Genomic DNA, 19941 nt, shown 5'->3' on the forward strand with positions numbered 1-19941 from the left:
GCTCTGAGGATGCGGATAGGGATGCCACCTGGGCCGGCGGCCTTGCGAGGGTTAACATGTTTAAATGTCTTATGGTGGCCATGGAGAAGGAGAGCCCACAGTCCTTGGTAAGGGGCCGCGTCGGTGACGCTGTATTATCCTCTGAGCGAGCGAAGATGTTTAACTTCCCGGAAGCAAGATGTCGTTGTCTGACATGGCTGGTTTCCCCTTTGTTGTCCGTGATTGTCTAAAGAACCTGCCACAAGTTGTGTCTGAGCCATTGAGTTGAGACTCCACTTTGTCTCCGATGTTTTGCCTGTTTGATTGCCTTATGGCGGGAATAACTACACTTTTTGGATTTGTCACCTTGCTATGGTTAAATGCGATGTTTGCGCTTTCAGTTCTGCGCGAATTCTGCCATTTTCATAGTCACAGTGGGTACAACATCTCCTATACACTTCCTGATAACCTTAAATCAGCGTATACACATTGATATTAATCTCGGCTACCCGGAAAATATCCCAGTCCAGGTGATCAAAACATTCTTGAAGCGTGAATTCCGATTGGTCAGACCAGAGTTGAATAATCCTTAGCACGGGTACTTCCTGAAGTGGGTCTGAACCAACACTTTATTACATCAAAATAACTTCATACTATGTAACTGATTGAAACACACACAGTGCTTAATGCATTTATTTATTTGTTAAGACCTTTATTTATTTTAGCAGTCCCATTGAGATCAAGGACTCTTTTGCAACTCACAAAAACCCCAATCATGGCAGCATAGAAAATACTTGAAGTAAATACAAATAAATAATAATGAAGAACCACATTCCTCAGTAAGAGGTCCTCAACCAACAGTATGAGTTGCAGATGATGTTGCCATAGTCTAGGACCGGAAGAGAGGTGGTGAGGAGAGGAAACATGACAGATTCCTTCTCCACTAGCACATCATCAGGCAAATTACATTTCCCTGGATGGGTTCAGAAGGTGAGGGGTCAACGTCAGGAGACCAGGCTGCTCCCAAGGGAGGTGGTTGGCGACCTTCTCCCTCTCCTGTGGGAGAAAGTGAGACAGAGAGAAAGAGGCAGGGGTGGTGTAGGATTTCAGAAAGTATAGCAGTTGTCATCTGAGCTCTCAGCAATAGAACTTCTATCTTCATCGGAGTTCTCACCTACATCAGTCATAAAAAAATATCCCCTTCTCCCAGAATCAGCTTGAGGTAGGTATTCCTGGTGTCAACTTGGTCTTGTGTCAGTTCACTCAATCTTTTCTTCAGGTGGCAGAGAAGGCCATTCTTCCCTCCCTCTGAAAACTCCACTGCATTACCTAAAAGTCACATGTAAAGCAGTACATTTACAATTCCATTACACAAAATAGTGTGGAGGGTATTTGTAAAGCAAGACAAAGTTCAGTCCAAAAATAGTATAAACCTCAACTCGCTTTCTGATCTTGTAGGTACAGTGCCGCCACAGTTCCCACTGCTCTTTGTAGGCTCCCCCAGTGCCTCTTCATCTCCCGGACCAGGATCCTCTCTTCCTCCTGCAGTCTGTTCACTAACATCAGTCTGTTGAAGATTGCCTTTTGATGGCAGGTGCCTGTGAGCTGTAAACCCAGAGGTATATAACAGAACAGCAATGATTGCAGCCTACGCTGAAGGTAAACATTCAATCACAAAAGATACTTTCTGCAATCATATATTTACTGGTGCCAAGTCTCTCCCATGGCCACACAAAGTTATCAGTATTGAGCAGCTCATCCACTGTGGGGAGCCTAAACTCTGCCTGCTGCTCGTGAAGTTGAACAATGGCAGCTGTCAAGGCTGCTTTGTCCTCAATTTCTCAGAATCAGATGCCGCCTCTTGTTGCCGTCAAAATAAAAAGGGTGATTAGATGGACTGTATATTCAGATATACAGTGCCTTGCGAAAGTATTCGGCCCCCTTGAACTTTGCGACCTTTTGCCACATTTCAGGCTTCAAACATAAAGATATAAAACTGTATTTTTTTTTGTGAAGAATCAACATCAAGTGGGACACAATCATGAAGTGGAACGACATTTATTGGATATTTCAAACTTTTTTAACAAATCAAAATGTGTGGAAGAAGGTACTCTGGTCAGATGAAACCAAAATTGAACTTTTTGGCAACAATGCAAAACGTTATGTTTGGCGTAAAAGCAACACAGCTGAACACACCATCCCCACTGTCAAACATGGTGGTGGCAGCATCATGGTTTGGGCCTGCTTTTCTTCAGCAGGGACAGGGAAGATGGTAAAAATTGATGTGAAGATGGATGGAGCCAAATACAGGACCATTCTGGAAGAAAACCTGATGGAGTCTGCAAAAGACCTGAGACTGGGACGGAGATTTGTCTTCCAACAAGACAATGATCCAAAACATAAAGCAAAATCTACAATGGAATGGTTCAAAAATAAACATATCCAGGTGTTAGAATGGCCAAGTCAAAGTCCAGACCTGAATCCAATCGAGAATCTGTGGAAAGAACTGAAAACTGCTGTTCACAAATGCTCTCCATCCAACCTCACTGAGCTCGAGCTGTTTTGCAAGGAGGAATGGGAAAACATTTCAGTCTCTCGATGTGCAAAACTGATAGAGACATACCCCAAGCGACTTACAGCTGTAATCGCAGCAAAAGGTGGCGCTACAAAGTATTAACTTAAAGGGGCTGAATAATTTTGCACGGCCAATTTTTCAGTTTTTGATTTGTTAAAAAAGTTTGAAATATCCAATAAATGTCGTTCCACTTCATGATTGTGTCCCACTTGTTGTTGATTCTTCACAAAAAATACAGTTTTATATCTTTATGTTTGAAGCCTGAAATGTGGCAAAAGTTCGCAAAGTTCAAGGGGGCCGAATACTTTCGCAAGGCACTGTATTACATGACTATAAGTTAGAGATACTATAGAGGCACAAACAAAGAATACAAAGAAAGCAACTCATTTCTAAAGCATTTGTCGTCATGTAGTTAACATTACACAAGGCATGCAGAGGTGTGGCTCACAAGAGGTTCATGGTCACATCATTTCTCAGTTTAATTACATGTTTTGCATTAGATCAATTAATAACATAGGTCATACCTACATTTGATCATTAACATGGTCTGATGTGAAAGAGAATGCATTAGTCATACACAACTCACTTTTACTGCTTGATTAATAATGTGTTTGAGGTCATACTGTTGTTGGGGCTTACCTGTCAAATGGTAGAGGTAGTTTCCTCTTTCACACTGTGGTAAAGCCCTTCAAGCTTCTTCTGGAGATGCCCCGTCTGACGATCCTGAAGTGTGTCTGTCAAACATGACTCCACTGACATTAATGCAATTATGAAGTTGAGACAGAAGCTGTCATTTTTCTACCTGTTGGATTCTGGCTTGACATACTTATTCCTGTCATCATATTAGAACGTATTGATTACTTTACATGTTAGGTGTCAATGAAGGGTGAATAGGAACTTTGGGTATGGAAAGTTACTGAGTGAGACAAGGGAAGTGCAGAAAGTTCATATTCTATTCAAACATGTTATTGCTGAATATTAATATTTCTAAGTAAGGAGGCAAAGGGTAGCAGTTAGGTTTCAGTTACTGATAAGGCAGGCCAGTTGCTGTGGAATTAGGACAATGAGGGATGTGGAACTCAATTCAAGATAAGGTCAGCAGTTGGAGAGAAGACACTGCTGGGGGGGGGGGGGGGGGCACCCCGAAAACCATCTGACTACAGTCCTATCCCATACACACTTCCACGCCCATGAGGTTCCTAGACTTAGGCAACTCCCACCTAGTCGGAAGGTATAAATATATGCTTGTGGCTAGAATAAACTTGGTTTGAGATTTCTGGTTGTCTGTTTCAGTTGTTGTTCTATTTGTTCAGAACCTAACATACCATCAGGCCACTGCTGGACCTCAGTAATCCACTCCTGTAGCACAGCGGTGTTGATATCTAGCTCTTCCCGCTTTTCGCAAAGCTGGTCTCCTCCAGTCTTTTGACATTCTGAAAAAATGCAATTCAATTAATGAACAACATGGGTGAAGGTATAGGTTCTACTTTTTCAAGTGAATTACACTAAGATATTTGACTTTAATGTATACAGTCATCTTGATGTTTTCATACATCAAGATGACTAATAAAATAAAACGCTGAGCAAGGGTTGAAGACATGTAGAAAAATAATGAGAAAGCAGATACAGGTAAAAAATAATAATAATGTTCACATCTTTGCCAACATGCGATGTCACGCCCTGACCTTAGAGAGCCTTTTTATGTCTCTATTTGGTTTGGTCAGGGTGTGATTTGGGTGGGCATTCTATGTTTTCTATTTCTTTGTGTTTGGCCGAGTGTGGTTCCCAATCAGAGGCAGCCGGCTATCGTTGTCTCTGATTGGGAGTCATACTTAGGTAGCCTTTTTTCCCCACCTATGTTGTGGGATCTTGTCCTTGTATTGTTGCTGTTGAGCCCTTCAAGGCTGTACGTTTCGTTGGTTCTCTCTCTCTCTCTCTCTCTTCTTTTTGTGGTTATCATTAAAGAATATGATTAACCTACCCCACGCTGCATCTTGGTCCACCTCTTCAGACGAGTATTACATGCGATCCATGTTGGTGAACTTCCTCTTATTCCAGTCCATTGACAGTAGTGTGATAATCTCTGTCCGTACTGTTGGAAAAACATCTTCAGTCAGTGATTCTAATAATTTACTACTGTGTGCCTAACCAATCAACATAAAGATTCATCATCATCAGTTATGCCCAAAAAGTAAATGTCCTTCACTGTCTGCTTCTCCCTTCAGCAGTAACATGTGTCCAAAAAAAATGTCCTGCTTTGGGACAATTTATTTGGTTTCCATTCGGCAATGTTTCTGTTTTTTTTCTGGGATGGGGTAGCATTCCCAGAAAGGCTTGACAGGAGCATCCTGGGGCCAACACCTTCATGTCTTCAAAAGACTTGAAGTGGTCCACTGTGAAGATGGTCTGGTGAGTCACGGAGCCTGGCCGGTAGCCACTCTTTACAAAATTCATCCAGCCCCACTGTCCAATGTCTCAGACACCCAGGTAACATTTTTCAGGAGAAGACCCAGATGCAAACAGTGTCAAAGTAACACAAGTTTACTAGAACAGGGGGCAGGCAAAATGACAGGTCAAGGGCAGGCAGAGGTCAGTAATCCAGATCAGAGTCCATACGGTACAGAACGGCTGGCAGTCTCGGGGTCAGCGCAGGGAGAGGTCAAAAATCCAGGCTGGTGTGACAAGGTACAGAATGGCAGGCAGGCTCAGGGAAGGTAGAATGGTCAAAACCGGGAAACAGGAACTAGAAAAAGACAGGCGCAAGGGCGAAACCGCTGGTAAGCTTGACGAACAAAATGAACTGGCAACAAACAAACAGAGAATACAGATATAAATACACTGAGGATAATGGGGAAGATGGGTGGCACCTGGAGGGGGGTGGAGACAAGCACAAAGACAGGTGAAACAGATCAGGGTGTGCCACCCGGAGCAGTTCAGAGCAGGAAGGGACAGGTTGTAGCACCCTGAATCAGGAGTAATTATTAGGAAGTAATTAATTACATTCTTTAAAAATGTGAATAGAAGTAAAGTCCTTAAAAAACACACACTTACCAATTATACCAATCAGGATGACCTGCTTGCCACTTGCCACTGTCAGGGTGCAACCACACAACTGTGGCACAGCCATGGGCAAAAGACAAAGTGGAAACCAAATTGTGACGCCAAAGAATCCCAAATAAATGTTTCTATATATTTGGACTGTAAATACTTGTGGGCGCAGGTAGCCTAGTGGTTACAGCGTTGGGCCACTAACCAAAAGGTTGCTGGATCGAATCCTCGAGCTGACAAGGTAAAAATATGTTGTTCTGCAACCTGACCAAGGCAATTAACCCACCGTTCCGGGGTAGGCCGTCATTGTAAATAAGAATTTGTTCTTAACTGACTTGCCTAGTTAAATGTGGTTCAATCAATACTGATGCATTGAAAATTGTGCAGCATGACTAAAAAGTTGGTATTGCAGGATGTACTATCAGATTTAATTTGAAACACCAAATCAATAAACACACCGTGCTCCTGGAAGGATGAGTTACGGTGGTTCGGGACAAGGGGCGATAAAACCATTCAAACCGAGACTCCCTGTTGTGCAAAACCTTGGTGCTATGGGTGGCCAAGTCACATGCGGAACAGAGAAGATGCCTGGGCAGGCAATCTCTCTACACCGCACAACCGCATCCTCACTGTTGTAATACTGACACTGGCCCAACACAGTACCTGTGAGAGCATGCCTCACTCTTTTCAACCACCCTTTTATGCACACAAGGTCTGCATCTCTGCCTAAGTCACCTTTGGGGTTACATGACAATCTGGTCCCGTGAAACTCCCCATCAGCTCCTGTAGGTCCTGCATCAGGGAGTCGTGTGGAGATAAAAAAAATAATGATACTAAAAAAACATGACAGAACTCATGAAAAGAATAGCTGTATGAACATTATTTAAGGTTGGCATGGTATTTGTTTGACATTCTAGGATACTGTAGCTGTATCTTGTGGGGATAGGTGCAGGAACATGGGTACTGCAGGAGGATGGGTACTGGTACTGGAAACTATTACCTAAAAAATGAGTTATATTTCTTCATCAATGCAACTTAAGTATAACTTACTATAACTGTGTTTTTTGGGTGAATAGATGAGAATCCACTCTGACAGATATGTCATAAAATTATGATATATATCTCAAATAATAACATACAGTATAAGTCAGAAGTTTACATACACCTTAGCCAAATACATTTAAACTCAGTTTTTCACAATTACTGACATTTAATCCTAGTACAAATCCCTGTCTTAGGTCAGTTAGGATCACTGCTTTATTTTAAGAATGTGAAATGACAGAATAATAGTAGAGAGAATGATTTATTTCAGCTTGTATTTCTTTCATCACATTCCCAGTAGGTCAGAAGTTTACATACACTCAATTAGTATTTGGTAGCATTGCTTTAAATAGTTTAACTTGGGTCAAACGTTTCGGGTAGCCTTCCACAAGTTTCCCACAATAAGTTGGGTGAATTTTGGCCCATTCGTCCTGACAGCACGAACCCCTCGGGATATAGCTCTCAAAAGTGCATCGAACTTATAAAGCAGCTGCTTCGTCTTGCTGTTCTTCTTTATCAAAGGCTACCGCGATGCTTTTCCATTTCAAACAAGTGTGCTCTTCCAACCAAAATACAAAATACATTTAGAAATCTATATTATTCAATTATTGCATCCACACTGCTCGTGCGCGCCAACGAGCATCTGCGTTGACAAGGGCTAAAATAGAAGTCAGTTCCATTTGTGACGCAGATCGCGCTGCAAGTCCTGCCTCCATCTCCTCATTGGTTTATAGAAGTAGGTACCAACGTGTCATCTCCTCATTGGTTATACCCACATGGGTGACTGAAGAGGAACGAGGTCAGTGGCGGTAATGCACCTAATTTATGAATGTTGCATTTCTGTATATATCAATGATGTTGCTCTTGCTGCGGGCAATTCCCTGATCCACCTCTACGCAGACGACACCATTCTGTATACTTCTGGCCCTTCCTTGGACACTGTGCTATCTAACCTCCAAATGAGCTTCAATGCCATACAACACTCCTTCCATGGCCTCCAACTGCTCTTAAACGCTAGTAAAACCAAATGCATGCTTTTCAACCCTTCGCTGCCTGCACCCGCACGCCCGACTAGCATCACCACCCTGGATGGTTCCGACCTAGAATATGTGGACATCTATAAGTACCTAGGTGTCTGGCTAGACTGTAAACTCTCCTTCCAGACTCATATCAAACATCTCCAATCTAAAATAAAATCTAGAGTCGGCTTTCTATTTCGCAACAAAGCCTCCTTCACTCACGCCGCCAAACTTACCCCAGTAAAACTGACTATCCTACCGATCCTCGACTTCAGCAATGTCATCTACAAAATAGCTTCCAATACTCTACTCAGCAAACTGGATGCAGTTTATTACAGTGCCATCCGTTTTGTTTCTAAAGCACCTTATACCACCCACCACTGCGACCTGTATGCTCTAGTTGGCTGGCCCAACGGTCCTCTACTCTGACAATTAATCCACACATAAAAACGGTCAACCAAGTCATTTCTAGTCATCTCTCCTCCTTCCAGGCTTTTTCATCGTTTAACTTATATGGTGATTGTCATCTAAACTTTCATAGTATTACCACGACAACCGGCAACAATTCGTCTGTCAATCACCCACGTGGGTATAACCAATGAGGAGATGGCACATGGGTACCTGCTTCTATAAACCAATGAGGAGATGGGAGAGGCAGGACTTGCAGTGCGATCTGCGTCAGAAATAGGAATTACTTCTATTCTCTTGGCTACACAGACGCTTGTTGGTGCACACGAGCAGTGTGGGTGCAATAATTGAATAACATAGATTTCTAAATATATTTTGCAAAACTTGTGCATGCGAGGGGTGTGGGCAGCCTATTAGACCACAGCCTGTCGTTTCCAATGGGAACAGATGAGCCATATTGGGCAGAACAAGCAAGCTGGGAGGGCAAAGCCAAGCATGAGCTAGCAAGATCCTATTGGTTCGTTCCTGTCTCATTGTTCTATCGGTGATAATACTGTTGGCCAGAGCGAAAAATCACTTCCTGTTTACAAGATTAGCCAATATACGTAACTGATTAAAATACAATACATTAGAATTATGGTGGCCGAAATACAGAAAATACTAGATTATGTGTCATTTCTTGTCCAATAACGTACCTCATTCTCACTGTAAAATAGCTCGCTAGCATCAACTAAATAAGCAGTTGTGTTTATTTGTACTAATAGCACAAACTCAGGGCGCATCCAGTTTAAATAGATTCAGAAGGGACGTGGCATCAGATGTATCTGGCGTTATTGAGTATGATTCGCCATACGTTTGTGCTATTAGTACATAAAAACATTGTGCTTATTTGTACATACTTAATAATGATAGACTGGGTTGAAAATAAGGACATTTTCCGCTATTACTTCAAAACTACGGCAAGCAGCAGGGGTACATGGTAACGTTATGAAACTGGGCTACATGGCGGATGCAATGAACTAGTTATCAGAAAAAAGCGTTGTTAAAAATGTGATGTGTCCAGCCTACCAAGAGGGCAGATAACTAATACGGTGCTTGGCTAAGTAATCTATTTTTCCTGCAAGCCACCTAGCTAGTTGACTTTAGTATATCTACTGAAACATATATTGCTAACATACTAATGTGTTACAATGTGGAGGGAAACCGAGTAATTGTTCTGTTTGCTAACTTATCTAGCGAACTAAGTTGGCTAAACAACTACCGCCCGGTAGTCATATCTATGACTAAAAATAAAATCGTTTTTATAATTTGAGATCTTCTGTTTCTCGATTGTAAAACCCATTCTCTTTTTAGTCATAGATATGGCTACTAAACAGCAAGCTATAACCAGCCACCTAAGCTAGGTTTACCAGGAAACATTACACATGAGTGATGGATGACTTGATTTTGCTAGCAAGTTAGCTTGTAAATGTAATATCTGTGCCTATGTATGCATGTAAACTAGTCTACCCTGATGTTGATGTTATGCTGGAACAGTTCAACTATCGTTCAAACTGTACAATAGACTAATTTATTACATAATGTTGTCTTACAGATAATAAGTACTGTGTGGTACCTTTCTGGAGTGGATTCCAGAGACAGAATTCCTTTGCCTGCATATGTCATTGTAGCAGAACTGTATTCCTGTCGAGGAATTAGACATTGTTTGATTTTAAGCAGATGACTCCTGAGCTGAATGGCAGTTTGATCATGACAACACTCCTCCCACAACTTTACAAGTATTCCCTGAACCATACTATATGTTTCTTTACAAGTACACTGACCATACTATATGTTTCTTTGTGAGTGGCATTTTAATCATGACCACCAGTTATCTTAACTACAGTACAAGTTGTTACCCCCAGATAATGTGATTTAACCAAAGATTTTTGGTATCCATTATTGGGAGTTACAGAATAGATCATGTTTGGTGTAGCGCAGAGAATTTGACCAACCTTAGCGAGGCGAAGAAAGAGGAGTCTCAAAATGTCTGTGTCCAGTTGCAAGGGTCAGTTTTTAAATTGAGAAAATGCTCCGTTATTAAAATAAAAACAGTTTTTGCATCATGAAGTAATACAACAATATGTGTGCCGCCATGTTGTCTATTTCAAGTCTTCTCTCACGGATCGAGACAGTTCTCTATCATCATGACATGCAGCACTTTGGGGTGGAAACCCACCTGTCTTGATCAATGAGAGAAGACTTGAAATAGACAAGATGTCAGCTAAAATCTTTGGGTAAATCACATCTGGTGTAACAATCTGTAGCTACAGTACTCTACACTTGGGTGTACACCTCCGACACACTGAACTTTACTACACTGTTCATGCTATATTTTTCTGTATGCTACTTTTACCATTAACATTTGCCTGCAAAACATAGTTTTGAGAATTCACAGAGAGAAGAATGAGTTGATTGTGTCATCACTGTTGTAGTCTTGATTTCATTATCCCTTGCTAGCTTTTGTCACACAATCTTGTTGTGCTCCATAACCACAATGTGCGTCCACTCCCTCTTGCTCGTGTACCCAAAATGCTGCCGCTTTGAGGTATTTTTCATAAGGGCACTACTTTCAGAAAGGGTAAAGCCAAAGCAGTGTCTGTATTCTTGGAACTTATATTTTAACATGTTGGGTGGGACAGACATTCAAAAATGAAATGTAGCTATTTATTTCCTACCTATAACATTTATTTACTATTTGGTATTATCAGAGTGGAAGAGGGGCCAAACTCGATGGAAAATATGTCTCCCTCCAGCAGGTGGCGGTTTTTCTTTGTTTTGCCCACCAAGCAAGGAGTTTTTGTATGGAGGTCAATGAGTGTTGAATTTGGCCAACAAAAACATATGGCTAATTTTCTGAGTGAGGTTTATTTGATCGAATAGAAGTTTCGTAATGCTACAGTTGTTACGAGTATGCTGATATAAGTAGGCCACGTGACATCTCGGCAACTTTGAGAAAAAACACTATATCAACATTGTCTCGAGATGGCTATGCATATTCATGTAATGAAGCAAGTAGCATAGCGTCACTCTCCATTGAATACCGACGGTTGATGTCAACAACCCTTATCGATATTAAAAAATATGACAATAATTAGATATATCCACTAATCCAAGTAAAGGATAGGCGGAGCTAGACAGCCCGCGGTGCCGCTTTGTGGACAACTACTAACATTGTTAGGGCACGGTCTTTCGTGTCATGGAATCAGTTGTCCTATATCCCATGGCATTTATGAGTGTGTTTGTAAATACAATTTGGAGTGCCAGAGTACGCTCTGGGAGTTCGTAAATTCAGTGTTGTCAGATTATCGTTTCGTAAATTCAGAGCGTTTCGCGTTCAGCGCGCACACGCGACGCTCTTGCAGAAAGTAGAGTTGATACGAGCGTTCTGACCTCACAACGACAGTCGAGCACCCAAGCTAATTGGCTAGCTACTTTCAGATACAAATAAGAGTCCACCTCACTCTGAACATTTTACTCACCCTGCCAAGTAGAGCTGATTAGGCTGTTTTCGTGTTATCCAGAGCGTTGGTGACTGTAACTGTGCTATTGGCAACAATATAATTACGCATTTTGCCAACGTTTACTGACACCGGCCATATTCAACTGGTGTTGAGCATTCTTAAATTCAGCAGTTATACTGTGGTCTGGCGAGAGTGCTCTGAAATCGGAGTAGATAGCCAGAGTGAATTTATGAACGCACCCTATGTCTCCCATTGTTCCAACCATAGGGTTCCAACAAATTTAGAGTACCATCTGCTGGTCTCATGTCAAAATGCAGGGAAGCTGTTGTACAATATTAAAATGGTAATATATATATATATATATATATATATATATATATATATATACACATTTGATTTCCAGGGCTATCTGACATGCAGGCTATTCAATTAATTAAATAAGTATCTATTTTCACAGGGTTAGTAGAGGAATTGGACATAACATTTAGCTGACAAGGTAAAAATCTGTCATTCTGCCCCTGAACAAGGCAGTTAACCCACTGTTCTTAGGCTGTCATTGAAAATAAGAATTTGTTCTTAACTGACTTGCCTAGTTAAATAAAGGTAAAATAAATACAATAAAAATTGTAAGTACAACACCGATGAGGCCTGGTAAAAAAATGACTTAATACATTTTAAGTTTGAGTAATAACATTATTGTTCACCTATAAAACAAAGGTTTTGAACAATATCTGCCCAACAGTCTGGGTGAATAGGTATCTGGATTTTTAGACTATACACATATTAAATTGTAGAGTTTGAATGGCAAGTATCAATTTTAAATCTATGAGCTTTGTTTTTTGTTTATTATGATATGTTCATTTGTAACGAACAAAACAGAAACAATATGGTTTGCTAGGCCGAAACAGAACCGGTGAATGGAGGACAGAAAAAAACAGATTGCGCGTGTGCTTGAGAGATGTGAGTGAGGGGAGGGAGAAAAGAGAGCGAGCCAGCCGCCTTCAAACATGGCGTCTTCATAGGAAAATAACAAAAAAATATAAAAAAGAGGCCTACTTCTACCGTCTTCATTGATTTTCGGAATGTAGATTATGGTTTCCAGACCTCGCGATATCGTCGTTATCACTATTTTCTAATGTAAAAAGAGAAGGCAGCATAGCAGGCTTTATAAATAGTAATTCCGTTTTATTTAGATGCGTCGACAGGGCTAGCTAGCATCTGCTAATGTAGCCCACAACAGTTTTAGGGTGGGAAGGTATTTTGCATGCTAAAAAAATTCACGATAATATGATCTCTTATCGTTTGATACATTTTGCAACAATCGTGAGATATCGATGGTAATTTTATAAATCTCGGAATATGTTCAGTAGATAAAATAAAGGGGTTGAGACACGGCAGGAAAGGACGCGTTTGATCAAATGTTTCTCTGCAACTTATCGATGATTGACAAATACAAAAGTGTTATCATGATCATGCATAACTTCGTTGCAAATTTGCAATTGTGGAAATGATATTTGGAGAAAGTGTAGGAAAGGACAGACTGATTTGAGGTGGTTAGAGTACACCCCCAGACCCCCCTTTTTTCATCCAGATTTCTTCTCCCCTTCATTTCTCTTTCAATATGCTGTTTTCCATGGCCAATGACTTGTTTATGACAAGGGGGGAAATAGTCTAAAGTCGATCACGGGAAGACGGATACCCCACTTCTGTCATAATTGCTTTCGTCCTTGTCACACACCTCGTAAATTCAAAATGGATAGAAATTACCCGGGAACAGGGTTCGGTGATTTGGGCGCAGGATGGAGTTACGAAAGATCCGCGAAAGCAAGGTAAGCCACTGATTTAGTCCATATAATGTTTACACACTAGCTAATATATTACATTATCGTTGCTTTTTTTGTAATTCATTGGGCGTTAATTTGGTACATTGACGTCGAAATGTATCCTGCCTATTGGCAGCATCGCGATGTTGTTACTATTGTAAACAGCAGGGAATGGAACAAGCGGGGTGGAAAGACTAGCAAGTAGAACTCTTAACAATGCGATTGACAGACAAGATGCGTGGTTTTAGGTATACAGAGAGGGAGGGAACGGGAGCAAAATGGGATGGGTTGGAACTAGCTGCTCTTAGCAACGCAGGTGTATTTACATACACTAGCGTTGCTTTCAATTATATTGGGTTGCACCAAACAGTCCACGAGAAGGCAGAAATGTAATACAATTCCATTTCAATTTACTGTGCCGGTGGGCAGGGAATTTGGTCATTATGACGGGGAAATCTGAGAAAATATCTTTGATCGTATTATTAAACAGACATTCCAAACGTGGATCTGTTGTAGGGTCACTTCCTATCTGATTACCTCATGTCAAAATAAAAGTCCTGTACGTGCGCAATGTGTACAAAAAAACAATAACTTGTGTGGGACGTTTATTTTGAATAGCTTGATGCCCAATTTGTATCTAACCAGTTTTCTCCTGTGACATTGCATGAGACCATGTTTCACATAGTAAGAGAGGTCCCTCAGCCTGTGAAGTATCAAAAGTTTACAATTAACATTTTTGAGTGGTAAGTAATTACCATTAGGGAGATTACCTAAAAACACACCACTTCGACACAGTTATGACCGGAAGTGACATTTTCATAGCAGATTAGAAGAGCATTTTTGCTAACCTTAACCTTTCCTAATTCTCCTAAAGTTAGCGAAAATGCTCTTCTAATCTGCTATGAAAAGTCACTTCTGGTCGTAGCTTGCTTTTAGGGAGTCACAGCACGAGGTGCCAGTGGTCGAATGTTGGCAACTCTTATGCTATGAAGTATGATAATGAGAGTCAACACATTGACTCCTTAAATAACACCACAAATTTAGGTTATTGTGGTTAAGTAAATTACAATGCATTACACACAGTCTTGCTAGTGACCAAAATACGTTAGTTAAGTCTTTATTTAAATTTCTCTTATCAGTGTTTTCAACATATTGCCATCAATCTGATAGACCATATGACTGGACAGGAAAAGGACAAAGCATCAACTGAATGTTAAATGTGTTTCCTGTCAGGTATTTTAATTGCCTGTACTGTCTACTTGTTGAATGTTTGTGAAGACTTGATTTGTGGTTGTTTGTAATGTCTTGTTAATTGGTGTTGGACCCCAGGAAGATTAGCTAGCGTTACAGTGTTATCTAATGGGGGTCCTAAATAAAAATTACCAAAAAATGATAATAATCCATAGGGATATCTACTATGATTTGGATTGCTAGCTAGGCTACCTAATGACTATGGCTGACCCCATTTAGTGGACTGGTCAATTGTTTGGTCGATAGGTTGTTGGTCGGCAGGGTAGCCTAGTGGTTAGAGCGTTGGACTAGCAGCCGAAAGGTTGCACGTTCAAATCCCCGAGCTGTCGTTCTGCCCCTGAACAGGCAGTTAACCCACTGTTCCTAGGTCGTCATTGAAAATAAGAATGTGTTCTTAACTGACTTGCCTAGTTAAATAAAGATAAAAAATATATATAGATTTCTTTAGTCGAGCAGTAGCAAAAAAGACACCTGTACAAGACATCTGTCTGATTTGTGCCTGTCTGTGCCTGTCTAAGTGGACCTTGGAGACCTTGGGGATGGCACAGTCCATCAGTTTAAGACATGTGCTACTGAAATTGTATATGATTATATTATGTAAGAACAATGGAGCAACACAAATACAAATATTATTTTATAACAAATGCGCTTTCTCCAGTTGGATAGTGGTCGCAGTTCTGAAACACATCAATGCACTGTTGTATTGGTGCCTTTTTCTAGACCATGTTGCTATGTGCATAATAGCAAAGTTAACCAGCATGTTGGTGTTGAGAACAATGTGGTGGAGGTGGCAGCAGCAGCGTTAGGCAATGAGAAAACAGCCCTTTGCTTAATTTTCTAAGAAAAGTGAGAAGAGAGGAAACCACAATTTAATTAGGTCTATAATCAATAGCCTAACTGTTAAATGTGCCTGATTTTATAAATCATCCAAATACACTACCGTTCAAAAGTTTGGGGTCAGTTCCTTGTTTTTTTTGAAAGAAAAGCAAAAAATGTTGTCCATTTAAAAGGACATCAAATTGATCAGAAAAGTTGATAGTCATCACGAGGTCTGTTGCGTTGACCATATTACCGGCAGTCATGACTGAAGTAAAATTCTACATGACCGCTGAGTCATGGTAGTCTCCTCTTATGCACTCTGGACAAACATTAGTAGCACCCAACTCGCCTGGTACTCAGGCCAGATTGTCTTTCTAACCAGTCTGACATCAATGCAAATGCAATTAAAAATCAAATCAAACACTTATCATCAAAACAGTATGTGTTTTTAAAACTCACCTCACTGTGATTGATCAATTTAAAGAAAGAAGTTAAACAACAGGTTGCAACTGAGTGGAAAACATGGTCGTTATGGATGTTGTTTCAAAGCCTAACACAAGAAATGGACAGCACTTTCTAAGGTGAAGGTTAATTCAAAACACCCATATGCATGCATATTAGAGCTGTTCTGAACAAAAAGAGTAAAAACTCAGGGACAACTAGAAAAAGCTCAAACCAAGTTTATTCACCCACTGGGTCATACAGCTACAATAACAGTTTTACACAAGCACATATATTTATACCCTCCTACTAGGTGCAGTCAACTCCTTACACATCTAGACAGCCAATAACCAACTCTGTTGCTAGTCAGGGACTTAATTGGTTCCTCTCACTAGCGACGTTAGTGCTGACTAGTTTCTATGGAGTGAAGCTGGCCCCTTTTCCCAACGAGGTGGATGTTTTTACTGACCCACATTGGCAAATGAAACAGTTGCCCTTGACAACAGTTTGCCCCGGCAACAAAACTGCTCACACAGACTGTGAACAAGCGATTCGGTGGCATTCTCTCTTTGTGTCGCCACCATGCTCGATGCTATGTACAAGGACCGCTACTTCGATGCAGACAAGAAAAAGGGTTTATGTGAAATGTTACATGCACAACTGGACAAGATGGAAACGGACACAGCGACAGTGCGCACCGAGGAAGAGGCCACGACATGACCATGGTGGTGGCAGCATCGTGCTGTTGGGATGTTTTTCAGGTGCAGGGACTGGGAGACCAGTCAGGATTGAGGGAAAGATTAACGGTGCAAAGTACAGAGATACTTGATAAACATCTGCTCAGGACCTCAGACTGGGGCGAAGGTTCACCTTCCAACAGGACAACGACCCTAAGCACACAGCCAAGACAACACAGGAGTGGCTTCGGGACAAGTCTCTGAATGTCCTTGAGTGGCCCAGCTATAGCCTGTAATTGAACCTGATCAAACATCTCTTGTGAGACCTCAAAATAGCTGTGCAATGACACTCCCCATCCAACCTGACGGAGCTTGGGGATCTACAAAGAAGAATGGGAGAAACTCCCCAAAATACAGGTGTGCAAAGCGTGTAGCGTCATACCCAAGAAGACTCGAGGTTGTAATCGCTGCCAACAGCCATTGAAATTGCAGGGCGCCAAATACAAATCAACAGAAATCTCAAAAAATCAAATTTCTCAAACATACAAGTATTAGGCACCATTTTAAAGATAATATTCTCGTTAATCCAGCCACAGTGTCTGATTTAAAAAATGCTTTACAGCAAAAGCTCCACAAACGATTGTTGGGTCACCACCAAGTCACAGAAAAACCCAGCCATTTTTCCAGCCAAAGAGAGGAGTCACAAAAAGCACAAATATAGATGCAATTAATCACTAACCTTTGATCTTCATCAGATGACACTCATAGGACTTCATGTTACACAATACATGTATGTTTTGTTCGATAAAGTTAATACTTGTATCCAAAAATCTCATTTTATGTTCAGTAGTTCAAAAACATGCTGTGATTTTGCAGAGAGCCACATCTATTCACAGAAATACTCATTATAAATGTTGATGAAAATTCAAGTTTTATGCATGGAACTTTAGATCCACTTCTCCTTAATGCAACCGCTGTGTCAGATTTCAAAAAAGCATTACGGAAAAAGCATAATCTGAGTACGCCGCTCAGAGCCCAAACCAGCCAAAGAAATATCCGCCATGTTGCGCAGTCAACGTTAGTCAGAAATAGCATTATAAATATTAACTTGCCTTTGATGATCTTCATCAGAATGCACTCCCAGGAATCGCAGTTCCACAATAAATGTTTGTTTTGTTCGATATTGTCCATCATTTATGTCCAAATAGCTTCTTTTGTTAGGGCGTTTTGAAAGCAAATCCAAACGCGCGTTCAGGTCCGGCCGAACGTCGGACAAAAGTTCAAAAAGTTATATTACAGGTCATAGAAACTTGTCAAACTAAGTACAGAATCAATCTTTAGGATGCTTTTAACATAAATCCTCAATGTTCCAACCGGAGAATTCCATTGTCTGTTGAAAAGCAATGGAACGAGCGCAACCTCATGTGAAATGCGTGTGACTGAGATCGAGGCTGCTCCACGACCCCTTAGTCAAACAGCTCTCATTCGCTCCCCCTTCGCTGTAGAAGCCTTAAACAACGTTCTAAAGACGGTTGACATATAGTGGAAGCCTTAGGAAGTGCAAAATGACCAATATCCCACTGTGTATTCGATAGGGGCCGAGTTCAAAAACTACACTTCCTGTTTTGATTTTTTTCTCAGGTTTTTGCCTGCCATATGAGTTCTGTTATACTCACAGACATCATTCAATCAGTTTTAGTGTTGCACGTCCTAAGGCTTCCACTAGATGTCAACCGTCTTTAGAAACATGTTTAAGGCTTCTACTGTAAAGGAGAGGCTCATAAGGGCTGTTTGAGTCAGTGGTCTGGCAGAGTGCCACAGGCTCGTGACGCGCGGTCATGAGAGAGTTAGCTCTCGTTCCATTGCTTTTCTACAGACAAAGGAATTGTCTGGTTGGAACATTATTGAAGATTTATGTTAAATTAATCTTCTGATGAACATCATCAAAGGTAAGTGAATATTTATAATGCTATTTCTGACTAATGTAGACTACACAACATGGCGGATCTTTCTTTGGCTGATTTGGGCTCTGAACGCCGTACTCAGATTATTGCATGGAGTGCTTTCAAATCAAATGTATTTATATAGCCCTTCGTACATCAGCTGATATCTCAAAGTGCTGTACAGAAACCCAGCCTAAAACCCCAAACAGCAAGCAATGCAGGTGTAGAAGCACGGTGGCTAGGAAAAACTCCCTAGAAAGGCCAAAACCTAGGAAGAAACCTAGAGAGGAACCAGGCTATGTGGGGTGGCCAGTCCTCTTCTGGCTGTGCCGGGTGGAGATTATAACAGAACATGGTCAAGATGTTCAAATGTTCATAAATGACCAGCATGGTCGAATAATAATAAGGCAGAACAGTTGAAACTGGAGCAGCAGCAAGGAGTCATCATGTCAGGTATTCCTGGGACATGGTCCTAGGGCTCAGGTCCTCCGAGAGAGAGAAAGAAAGAGAGAATTAGAGAGAGCATATGTGGGATGGCCAGTCCTCTTCTGGCTGTGCCGGGTGGAGATTATAACAGAACATGGCTAGCTAGCTAAACTTTCTCCGTAAAGTTTTTTTTTTAAATCTGACACAGCGGTTGCATTAAGGAGAAGTTTATCTAAAGTTCCATGTATAATAGTTGTATCTTTTATCAATGTTTATTATGAGTATTTCTGTGAATTGATGTCGCTCTCTGCAAAATCACTGCATGTTTTGGAACTATTGAACATAACACGCCAATGTAAAATGAGATTTTTGGATATAAATATGCACTTTATCGAACAAAACACATGTATTGTGTAACATGAAGTCCTATGAGTGTCATCTGATGAAGATCATCAAAGGTTAGTGATTCATTTTCTCTATTTGTGCTTTTTGTGACTCCTCTTTGGCTGGAAAAATGGCTGAGTTTTTCTTTGGCTGTAAAGCCTTTTTGAAATCAGACACTGTGGCTGGATTAATGATAATTGTATCTTTAAAATGGTGTAAAATACTTGTATGCTTGAGGAATTTTAATTATAAGATTTTTGTTGTTTTGAATTGGCGCCCTGCACTTTCACTGGCTGTTGGCGGGGTGGGACGCTACCGTCCCGAATATCCCAGAGAGGTTTCTAACACACACACATTGACGCAGCAGACTAAGGCACTGCATCTCAGTGCAAGAGACATCGCTACAGTCCCTGTTTTGAATCCAGGTTGTATCACATCCGGTCGTGATTGGGAGTCCCATAGGGCAGTGCACAATTGGCCCAGCGTCATCCGGGTTTGGCCGGGGTAGGCAGTCATTGTAAATAAGAAGAATTTGTTCTTAACTGACTTGCCTAGTTAATTAATGGTTACACACACACACACACTGAGCAAAAAGTTATTTTGT

At 41.0% G+C, this 19941-nt stretch overlaps 1 protein-coding gene and 1 long non-coding RNA gene across 4 annotated transcripts in view; one reads left to right on the top strand and one right to left on the bottom strand.

The window, feature by feature from the left end:
- Positions 1-652: 652 nt before the first annotated feature.
- Positions 653-11836, bottom strand: LOC110491794. 3 transcript variants are annotated; one of them, XR_002468901.2, is made up of 7 exons: positions 11592-11836; positions 4536-4646; positions 3880-3987; positions 3194-3288; positions 1413-1584; positions 1154-1308; positions 653-1035 (listed from the first exon to the last, which is right to left on the bottom strand). It is a non-coding gene; the product is annotated as an uncharacterized LOC110491794 (long non-coding RNA). The 3 variants fall into 3 exon arrangements; XR_002468903.2 differs by having other exon boundaries at positions 654-1035; positions 1158-1308; XR_002468900.2 differs by having other exon boundaries at positions 653-1308.
- A 687-nt stretch (positions 11837-12523) lies between these two features.
- LOC110491795 (proline-rich protein 12) overlaps positions 12524-19941 on the top strand; it is a 55774-nt gene continuing 48356 nt past the window's right edge. The window contains exon 1 of the mRNA XM_036946708.1: positions 12524-13402. Coding sequence (XP_036802603.1) covers positions 13326-13402 — 77 coding nt within the window. The 5' untranslated portion in view covers positions 12524-13325. The remainder of the gene's footprint in view (positions 13403-19941) is intronic.

Source organism: Oncorhynchus mykiss, chromosome 16 (genome assembly GCF_013265735.2).
Source record: "Oncorhynchus mykiss isolate Arlee chromosome 16, USDA_OmykA_1.1, whole genome shotgun sequence".
Lineage (NCBI taxonomy): Eukaryota > Metazoa > Chordata > Actinopteri > Salmoniformes > Salmonidae > Oncorhynchus > Oncorhynchus mykiss.